At 39.0% G+C, this 11,234-nt stretch overlaps 1 protein-coding gene and 1 non-coding gene across 2 annotated transcripts in view; both read right to left on the reverse strand.

Annotated features, from left to right (window-relative positions):
- The window catches only part of LOC104945136 (uncharacterized), a 47,251-nt gene that overhangs the window by 1,487 nt on the left and 34,530 nt on the right, over window positions 1-11,234 (reverse strand). Inside the window, exons 2-4 of the mRNA XM_010770765.1 lie at window positions 5,746-5,823; window positions 3,780-3,962; window positions 1,356-1,472 (exon numbers count right to left, since the gene is read on the reverse strand). Of these exons, the coding sequence (XP_010769067.1) occupies window positions 1,356-1,472; window positions 3,780-3,962; window positions 5,746-5,823 (378 nt within the window). The remainder of the gene's footprint in view (window positions 1-1,355; window positions 1,473-3,779; window positions 3,963-5,745; window positions 5,824-11,234) is intronic.
- Window positions 2,349-2,421, reverse strand: trnam-cau (transfer RNA methionine (anticodon CAU)). Its single transcript has one exon. It is a non-coding gene; the product is annotated as a tRNA-Met (tRNA).

Here is an 11,234-nt window from a genome sequence, read left to right on the forward strand (position 1 = left end):
TGCACGAGGAGCTGCGACTTATGAGCGTGTGAGTGAACATATAAGATAATATACTTTATTGATCCCAAATTGGGGAAATGTTTCATTCCAGCAGCATGTAAAACAAGGCATTGCACATATTAGAAGTTAAAGTGGACCTATCATGCTATATTTGAATAATATAGTGTAGGACCATACCTATATAAGGCATATTTATACTTTTTATTTTTCAAAATACCAAACAGATCATGCATTTTATCCTTTCCTCATTTCGCCTTTCATGCTCGGATTCAGTGAGAACAGCACCATCTGATGGCCTGAAATATGTACTACAGCGTCTCCAGCTCTTTCGAACGGCAATGTCCGTGGCTGTCTCCTCCTGATTGGTGGAGTTGGCCCAATAGCCGTAGCACAACTTCTGTGACGACATAAAAGTGTTCAAATCTGGATCAGTCTGTATCAGATCCGTTGCAGCCCCTTTTTAAGAGATTTGGGTGTGGAGGAAAAGAGAGAGGGTTGTGTTTTCTGACTCTTGGTGAGTTCCCTGACACACCGGGGACACATATTCATGTATAAAAGACGTACAAAGGTGCATTATGCATGATAGGTCCCCTTTAAGGGAGAGTATGGATATAAGAACATATGAAAGACTGAAATAAGTCTTAGTAACAAAATAACTGTCTTTAAAAGCTGCTCAGTGTTGCATGTCACATCTCCACCACAAGATGGTGGAATGGTTCCACTGAAAATAATCCTGTCCGATTGAGAGCTGGAAAAGGACATGACAGCTTTTTCTGATAACATTTTAGCATTTGAGCTCTTGTCTGTGCAACAAACATGCGGTTTTCCCCATACATTTATTTCTAAAAGGCAAATCACAGAATCAAAGTGTACAATAATGTTCTACTTTATTTAACTATATATTTTGCTGGGTTTTTTAAGTCAAATTATCTGGTTAAATAGTTTTAAAAAGATGGTTTGTAATTGTTTAATGGACAAAATGTTGTCTTCAACTAATGTATCATAGCCAGAAAGAAAACACTATATTTACTTAAAGAGAATATACATTTTAGTAATATATGGTATCATGAAAACATCTAAGGTCCTCCTGATCTCCTAAACTGTTCCTCAAATTACATTTTATGTTATCTGATTTAGAAAAAAAATGAATACCAACATGAACAAACAGGAAGCACACACACAAAGAAACACACATTATTCACAGACCTACAATTGACAAACAGTGGCATCAGTTCCAGGATCTTAAAGCTGGTTAAAAGGCTCTTTCCAGCAGACACACTTGTTTCTAGTGTTCCAACACATAGGAGCAGCTGCCCAGACTAAACGGACATCCTGTGACTCAGTCCAACACTCACCTCCAGAAACTTGTGAAACGCTGGTTTGGCCTCCTTGGCAATCCTCACAGCATCTTTGGCATTGAGAAAGTTGTCGATGTACGCTGAATACATATTAGCTAGAGTCTCTTTGGAGAACTGGAGAAGAAGAGGAAAGTAGATTTAAGTTACTATTAGTACAGTTTTATGTACACTTGTTTAAAATCAATTTGATGGCAGTCCATTGAGTTTGTAAAGCTAGAGAGTTATTGAATTAAGTATAAATATATTCAAATAAAAAAAGTATGCCTTTTTATGTATATTTATATTTCCTGTTACTTTTCAATATAGTAAGATGTCAAGTGTTTTTCCTTTTACGTTTTAAGACTCCTAACACCTCCTACAGATAGGAGACAAATAATTGTTTCAGTGCTACTTTAATTCATTTTAAGCCTATTATATACCCTTAACAGCTAACATTTAGGACATTTTTAATTTCTCACTTTGTAATTAAATCATAACAAAAGCTGAAGAGAGCTGTAAATGGAAAGATTAACAAAGAAACCTTGGTGTAAGTATTTTTTTTTAAAAAAGAGGTACTTTGAGTCCCTCAAATCCAGCATAAACACATGCAGGTGATTCACCATGACCTGCTTTTTGTACAAATAGATGGTGACAGAGTTAAAAAGCACAAAGTGTATTGAACGTCAGAGAGTAAACAGCTTTCTACCCTTTTGTGGAATAACCTCATGGGAGGGAAACTATTGCAAGTATCTTTGTCATAACAGACGACAAAATTATGATTAAGCTGTGTCTAAAACACACAGAACCATTGATTCAGGGCTGTGAAATCTATTTGATTGATATTCTTCACAAATGTATATATATTTCTGTTCTGTGAAAGCTAACATTGTCCGCAGACGATCCAGCAATGATTCACAGATGCTAAATAATCTGCCACTTCAAACATGATATTTGATATATGATAATATATCATATATTGTGCCATTCTTTGACACGAGAACATAAAAACTCTGCCCCGTGTGAGGCTCGAACTCACGACCTTCAGATTATGAGACTGACGCGCTGCCTACTGCGCCAACGAGGCCTGAAAAATATATCAGCTGCAGGCGCTCTAAGAGCTGCAGCGGAAACAGAATGCGGGGGAGGATTGAGTGAAGCAGTGGGGGAGGGTAGCTCAGTCTGAGCAGTGTGGAAGATCTGCAATGGCTTCACCCAAAGAGAAAAAGACCCTCTATTCTTCCTTTCCTGCATGACAATATTCCATTATGTCTTGATATTGGTATATTCAAACGTTCTCTTTAAAAGGAAAACCACAGCAACGTATAACACACAAAAATTGTATGCAATGAATCTGTGAATTTATTCTTGTAAAGTCTTGTAAAATTTGGGGATTTTTTGTTTTATGGTTAGGCCAATTGTCCTCAACCTTCTTCTTCTACTGCTTGTAATTCAGTTGGGCCGTTTCCCGCATTTACGACATTGTTCTTTTGTGACAGTTTGTGTCTCCAGTGAGAGTCTGTGAAAAGGTTTTATTCAAGCTGAGAGGGATAACAAAAGCATTAACATAGCAAGAGAGTGAGGGTTTTTCCCACTTAATAAAAAACAAAAGCTTGAGCCACACGGCATTCTGGTCTATTGAAACTGGGATCTACTGTGCATTTCTGACTTCATGTAAACTGTTGGCTTCTTCCCTTCTGAAACACTGAAAACTTTAGCCTAACACTGATGTTTTAGAGAACTGCTTTTCAGAATCTAGGTTAAGAGCCGCCCTCGGGTCATGGGAAACTTTAAATGCCAATAGGTCACCAGGAAAACAAAATATTAACCAGTGTTGCCAACTATAGGCTGTCTCCGATTACAAAAAGCTTCCCTTCAGCCCACTCCGCTGTCACTTGTGTTTTTAAAAGAACGTTAATTAATTTAACCTTTCGAGTCTGTACAAACCCTTTAAGGGTATGTCATGTCAGGACAAGTAGCTTTACTGCTGCACCAATATTTGGAAAAACACCCTTGTTTTAGGATAACATTGGAACTTAATTCAAAGTAAAACTCTTATCTTTTTTACCAGTTTTAACTTAAAAAAAGGGAAGACAGAATTTGAATCGTTTTCTAGAGTCGAATGACAGTTTGCTAGCAGACTTTAAAGGAAATTCTATCCCTATCTTATCTTACAATGATAATAAAAACTAAGTAACAAAAGAACCATACAATTCTCCCCGTCACGGTGCATTGAAACTTTAGAGGGGAATCAGTTGGACTTCAAGGTGCTATCATTACTTATGGTTGATTCATATATTTGCATTATTTCCCCCCTGGCCTCACTGTTTTATGACAGATGCTATTAAGAGCAGTAAAGTGTTTCTGGTACTATCAGAGGTAATGCTTTGCACTTCTTATCATTAAAAATTGCTGCTTAGGACACCTTTTGTTATCTCTACTCACTGATTTGATGAGGAGATGTCCGACAGTCTGTCTATCGTGCCATTGGCTGACGCAGCCAGAAACTTGCTCCAGGAAGTACTCGTGGTGCTCCAAGATCTCCGGGATTTGGTAAAACATCTCGTCCACCAGCAGAGGGTCCACTATGGAGCCGCTGTCTGGCTGTTTGAGAGGACGCATGTAGCCCTGAGGGGAGAACACAAAACAGTTCGTTACAGACCATTTTGAATATTTTTTGTTGGCTTAAAATTTCTTCCAGCAGTCAGGACTGTTTGGGTAATTTCATTGGTGAAACTTCTGTTGTTCTGTTGATCAAACATTACAACCCTGAGCTAAACATTTTTTATTTAACCTTTATTTAACCTGGTAAGTTATGTAGGACAGTTTTTTTGTGACCGAAAACATTGCTGCTCAAAATCACAGTCAGAACGAAATGACGTGAATGCAGCACAGGCTGTGTTGATGTGAATGCCAAAAAAAACAGATTAAGCTTTATTAAAGTAGGTACATCCGAAGTTTGTCTGCTTATTATTTACATAATCTTATCCTTCTTTTCTTCTCCTCTTAACTTTATTTCCTTTTCTTTCTTAGGTCTCAAGGTGCCTCAATACACAAAATAAATCAGCTTTTGCAGATTTATTAGCATCTTAACAAGTCTGACTATGACACATACTCAAAACACTGAAATCCAATAAAGCTGAGAGAAATTTAGAGATTCAATTTACTGTGTAAAACAGACTCAGACAGATGCGACCCAGAGGCTCCGGAAGATATTAAATCGTGAGTGGCTCATCGACTAATTTATGACACATACTGTATGATGACTAATCCAATCTGCAGTTTTAAAAAATATATAGAGAAGAAAGTTGGGATAAAGAGAACTTAAAGCTTTTTCAGAGCAGCAGTGATTCAGCCGACACAATGGCAGTTTTATATACATGGTTAATATTGAAACAAAACGTCTTTCTTAGATTACAGGATGAGGTTTAAGGTATCGTTAGGGTTGTATGGGGTAAAATAAGCATGTGGTTACTTTTGACGGCAACAGGGTCTTCTAGGTGAAAATCTTTTGTCTTTATATTCCCACTTTATGCGTAATAATTATTATGCCCACTAGAGGTCCTCGCCTTACAATGTTAAACCTCTGTGATCCGGCTATAGAAATAAAGGCCTACTGAGTTGATTTAGAGTTAGAGTATGGCCATTTAAACTCTCTATGTTTACCATTTATTGAGCTAATACAATTTCACAGCAGGTGGTGACAGGAACCTCCCAAAGTTCCCAAAAAAGGAACAGAAAGAGGCAGATTTAAACTTTGGACATTAGCGCTATAGAGCCGTCTCAGCTGAACCGCATCCGACACTTTCCTTCAGGGATCTCCACTCTCACTGCAGTCACCGTGGTAACACTTGCTTTCACTGTGTCACCATGGGAACAGCCCAGGATTATTCACTTTGTGGCCACACATAGAAACACATGCATGTGGAGAGAAGTCAGTGAGCATGTGGAATATGCATGCACACTCACACAGATTTCACACAGATGTATGCGAGCCAACACTTTAAATAGAGACAGGCTATACAACAGGTAAGTTAGAAGAAGGTGAAGAGTGTTTTTCTGACAGAGAGATAGGGTGCAGCTAATATTTGGGGTAAAGGTTAGTTGGCTAATGAAAGAGATAGGTGTAGGGTATAGGTGTGTGTGGGCAGATAATGCTGTTGACAGTGAGACAGTGTTTAGCCTGACAGGATAAATGACAATAAGTGGATTACATAACACCTTATGTGTTACCTACATTTGTGCTTCACATCCACAGTAATCTGTTAAACCACCTGTGTGTTTCTGTCTGTGAGTGTGTGGTGGCAAATCACTCGGTGAACATATTGTTAGCTCAGAGATGTAAGAACCGAGCTGTGTATGAGCTAGCCATGTGTGTGGTTTTTGAATGAGTTTTTTGAATGAGTGTTACCTGAATGAGACTTCGGAGTGACTCCACATATGACTGCTCTGTGTCCACGAGGGTCATCATCACATGTTTCCTCATGTCCTGTAAAAACAGAAGAAAGTTTATCATCATTTATCATTTATTTATATCATCAATGATCTATACGAACAGTCTACTAAAGGCACAGCACCCAAACGCACGTCTGCATTTTAAAAGTAACTAAAATGTTAATGAATCAACCCAAGCTTAAATAAAGTTAATTAGAAAAGCAATTTTGTATTGCTCCATGGCGTTGAAAAGCCTTGCAAGGCCTTAAAGCTTGTTGTCAGTTTAGTGGCCTATATTATAAACATTATTATCAAAAAGGCAAACATAGACAAGACTGCAAAGATGTTACGACACACTCACACACACCAGCACCCACACACACGGACCGGATTATAGGTCACTGGGGCCAGGAAGTCCACAGAGGCAAAACATGACTCAGCTGTTAACTCTTACAATGACTCGTGATTTATTGAAGTGCAAGTGAATGAAAACTCTAAAAACTCATTGAAGGAGAAAAAAAAGCGAGTGTGACACATACAGAGACAGATAATGGAAAAAGGCGGCTATACAAATTATAACAAAACGCGTAAATTAATTTTGTTATGTACACCTTTTCTACGCCACAAGAGACACATTAACACATTATTATTATTAACACACATTAGGAGCTAAAAGACAAATATTTATGAAAAAAAAGCTCCATCTTTCCTCTGTTAAAATGTGATGAATTCTATCATATGACTTGAGACAGGCTACGTGTATGTATGTATGTATCTGTTTGAGTGTAGAGAAGGGTGGAAGAATAACAAAGGGAATATATGGATCATGGAACAAGTCAGCCATATTATCTCAGGGGTCTCAGGGGAGTATCCCAAAATATTCTGGTACCAAACACATCTTATAAATATCACATGGAGCCACAGGCAAAACCCTATGGTCCATATGTAACCACCATGTCTCCCACTGTCTGACACACACACACACACACACACACACACACACACACACACACACACACACACACACACACACACACACACACACACACACACACACAGGACCTGAGAGCTTTCCAGATTTCGGTAACGAAATTGACGCATGCACATCAACTCTTTCTTTCTCTTTTTTCTTTATTTAGATGTCAGCCAAACAAACACACATACAGAGAGAGAGAGAGAGAGAGAGAGAGAGGGGAAATTATGCTAGGAATGCTAGTTTAATTTTGCTAGCAGTGTTACCATAGAAACCCGAGCAGAGAGGCTGATTGGTCGCCGTGGAGCTGAAGTCAGAGACACCCTCAGCTCAGTCTGAGAGTCCAGCCTCAGAGCAGCGAGTGTGTCGAGTGTAATGACAGTCACACACTGTTACTGTGGGGCTTTGATGACACAGCATGAATCACTGCTTATTGTTTTCTCTTGTTGCTCACCAGGAGTAACTACTGACATGTTATTCAACCATTTCTAAGAGTCAAACATTGTCACTTTCACAAGATAGAATATTTGTTTGTAAACAACGTTGGTCTTGTCTTTGTGAAGAAAAAAATCCGTCAGATAAAGCCAGTGATGATGGCAGATTCAAAACTGGTCGAAAATGAAAAACACTTTGTTTGAAAGTAACATTTGTGTTGCATAAGTTAACTCAAAATAATACTGTAGGGTCAATGTTGAATCAGGTAGGGTTCCCATCATTTCTTCACTTTAAAAAAACTAAACGTTATTTATAAGACATATTTTGTATGACTTGACTATGTCCATAGCATGCATGAACATCAGATCTATTGCCTTAGCCGACAGAAAGGCCTGTTTTTAGATCTGGATATACTCCAACATGGCTGATAGACACTGGACACCCAGTCTGTTCATACTACAACAGGCGTTTGCACACAGTGGCATATATGACAACAAGTATAGATACAGATATATAAACAAATATATATATATAAATAAAAGATACAGGAGTGCAGTGGTAAGGAATATTGGCTATTAACGTGCTTCATCTCTCAGGGGCAGACCAAGATGTGGGACATAGGACTGTTTCCCTTTTACTGTGCAAAAGACAACAAAAACAAAAAAAGGTTTTGGAGACAAATCCCAAAAGTTCTTAAGCCTAATTAGCACCTGCTGATATAATTCATTACTTTAATCTGTCATCGTGACAAATGTCTCCCGCTATTACTCATGATTGTATAAATGTCAGTTAATTTTGTATTGCTTTATTAGCATTCAGAATACATAAAACACGACCAATACTGTATAACTTATAAACCTAAGGATTCACCTATTTTACAGAGCCGAAATCTTGAGATCCTAGCTTCAAATTATTTGTAACCACCCAGATCTCAGGAATGATGTGGCCTGAAGACAAAGAATGTGTTTTGTGTAATTGAATCAGCCCAAAACAGCCAAGATCTGTTTAGAGAGACAGGTCTGTACATAACGGTGAAATGGGAATTCACACAAAGAGTCGCACAAAGGGCACAAACATGCCCTAATATGTTAAGTTTCTGGTTATTATTTTTCTTAGACACAGTCACAGGTTACTTGGTATTCAGGGTTGTGGTCTGCACATCTATAAAAGTGACAGGATAGACCCCTCAAAGTCACTTATTAACAGTAGAGCAATACAGTGCACAGTTGGTGTGAGCAGTACAGCATGTTCCCATGTTTCCCTCTGGGAGCCCTGGTGGCTCGATAATGGTGTGGACACAAGGGGTCCATAAAGTCCGCTATTCCTCACAACTGCAACCAAACATTACAGCATGACAGAAAATACAACATACACCAGAGACAGAGCACATGCAGCTTTGTCTAATGTCATTCTGTTTATAACTATTTGAGTAGCAAAGGTCATGCTGTGTATCAGCTATGTACTGTCCTATGCTACACTCAGCAGCTCTACAGATTGACAAATAGACGTAAATTATAGTTTTTTTCTTCCTTTACAAGATTGTGTGATGCAATACAGTCTATTTCTCAAAGACTTTGTGTTGCTGCTTACTTTTCTTTTACATAAAACTGTACAAAACTGTTCGTTTGTTTGACAGTTTGACATGGCCACACTTTGGTGTTCAAGTGCTTATACATTTAATAAAACAAATGCCATAAGAAGTGTAAAATTTGAATACAATTTGTATGTCTTCATTTTTGTTAGAAAATAATAAAAAATTGATCTTTATGTAGCTGTTCTGTACTGCCAATCTATTATTCAGACCTTTTGCGAGAAAATGACTGAAGGTCTAATCTTTCTTCCTTGTCTGCCTTAAAAAAAGCATCAAATATTTTGTAAGGTCACTTTATTTTCTCTTTGTGACCTTTGCTGCCAACACGAAGACCAGGACACAGCTGTGCAGTCTGTATCACTTTGAGCTCAGAACTTCTCATCGCTAACCATGTTTTGCCAACAAGGTTATTTTATGTCGCTTTTTTAGTAGCAATAGGCGCGTTCACACCGTAGTACTTTTCCCACTTTAGTTCCAATATAGTTCCAAAATGTCGCCATTTAGCATTATTAGCATTGGCCCAGCGCAGAAACGCAGAGAGACTAACTTATGGCAACACAAAAGAAAACATGTGTCGCGTTCACACCAAAAAGAGCCGGAACTAAAATTAGTTAATCAGAACCTTTTTTACCCCCTTTTCAGTCCCTGCTAGAGAGCAGGGACTTTCGTAGGAGAAAGGGGTTCCTGTGTCTGATTGGCTGGGCGGAATGCAAGCCACGCCCCGTCAAACTCCCAAAAACGTTTGTGAAGCCGCCATTTTATTAGCATTATTAGCATTAGCATTAGTCCAGCGCAGAAACACAGAGAGACTAACTTATGGCAACACAAAATAAAACATGGGAGCGGTGGAGATGAGGAGGTGCCGGCGTTCTGGTGATTTACTCGGAAGGCTTCAGTAGAAGCCGCTGGGAGTCCCAGCAGCTCCTACTGAAGCCAGTCCCCAACTCCGGGGACTTCCGACCGGGGACTTCGGGTGGCAGTATACGCCGTGAAGTTGTTTGCGGCCTGCCAGTAAACCCAAAGCAGAAGAAGAAGGAGTGACGTCAGCGGCTTTATTTGCCTAATCCTCCCTCAGGGATTTATTCCGGTGTGAACGCGATCTGTTCATGAACTAAAGAGTTCTCATGGACTAAGTTCTGATGAAACTTTGTGGGAAAAGTACTGCGGTGTGAAAGTGCCTAATGTGTCTCAAAAACATGTGATTTTTTCCAGCCCTAACATGGGCAACTAACAGAATAACTCAATCAGTCACTCTGAACAGTCCTTAAAATCACTTCAATTTGCCAGGATAATTATAATCACCTATGGGAGTGTACCGTGGGCCTTTCATTCGTTGGAGACAAGTTTGAATCAATGACCTGCAATTAATTTAAAGAAAAAAGTATATCAAATGTTTCCCTTGATTATTATCAGGAATCAGGGAAATGTAAATAAGAAAAAATAGAATATGCATTTATTTTTCTCTTTTTCACTTCCTCCCTTTCAGCGTTGTACGATTATTGTTTAGCTAAAGCCAATAGCCGGATATATTACCTAAGCAGAAGCAGAAGGAAATGACTAGCAAGGCAATCCAACAGGTAAGAAAATATAGGTGTATTTGTATAAAACACGAATGTTGCCTTTTAATGGGGGGTTATGTACCAGCCTTTTCCTGGTTTGGATTAGAAACGGTCTGGAGCCTCTGTTGACTGGAAATGGTATTTCAAAATGTCAAACTATTCCTTAACTGTCAAACTGTTCCTTTAAATTAGTCAATACAAGTGTTATAATTTGTTAAAAGCTGTATAGCACAGAATAACATGTACTTTTCTGCAGTCACTTTTTTCCCATAATGCCAGATTCGCTTTCGCTAAATCTACGATGCTATTGTCATTTTCTAATTTGCTAGTTTTTGCATGTGGCCAATGTACTGAATATGTATCCCAACATCAGCAACATATATTACTATCTTTAGCATCAATACAGGCTCTACTTCCCCAAAACCTATACTGGTCTGAGGTCTGTTCTCAAGTCATGTCTTTGAAAGCATCAGCGACAGAAAGACAGGTCTTATCTCTCCTCTCGTCGCTGCCGTCACACCTCTCCACCCCTGCCGCTTTCAACCCCCCTCCGTGGCGACTGTATCCCCTGGCAACAGCCTGGATAAGGTAGCAACTGGCAGCCTCTGAGCCCAAAGAGAAAGCATCCTGTATTCACCTCATCATCTCTTCCGCTACAGTATCCAAACATCAGTGTAAAACGGAGATGGATTTCACCTCATCTATATGTTTTGAGGTCCTGAGAGAAGAGGAGTCTCTTCCTAACTTCTTCTTCAAACTTCTGCCTTTCAGCAGGGTTATGTATTTCTGCTATGCAGATGTAAGAGACAGCATGTGTGTGTGTGTGTGTGTGTGTGTGTCTATGTGCTTCCTTCCTTGTCTTTTGCACGCCACAGATTGCCCTGACCTACTCTATACTAATGAATCCT

This window comes from Notothenia coriiceps, unplaced genomic scaffold (genome assembly GCF_000735185.1).
Source record: "Notothenia coriiceps isolate Sejong01 unplaced genomic scaffold, NC01 NC01_scaffold00009193, whole genome shotgun sequence".
NCBI classification, from domain to species: Eukaryota; Metazoa; Chordata; class Actinopteri; order Perciformes; family Nototheniidae; genus Notothenia; species Notothenia coriiceps.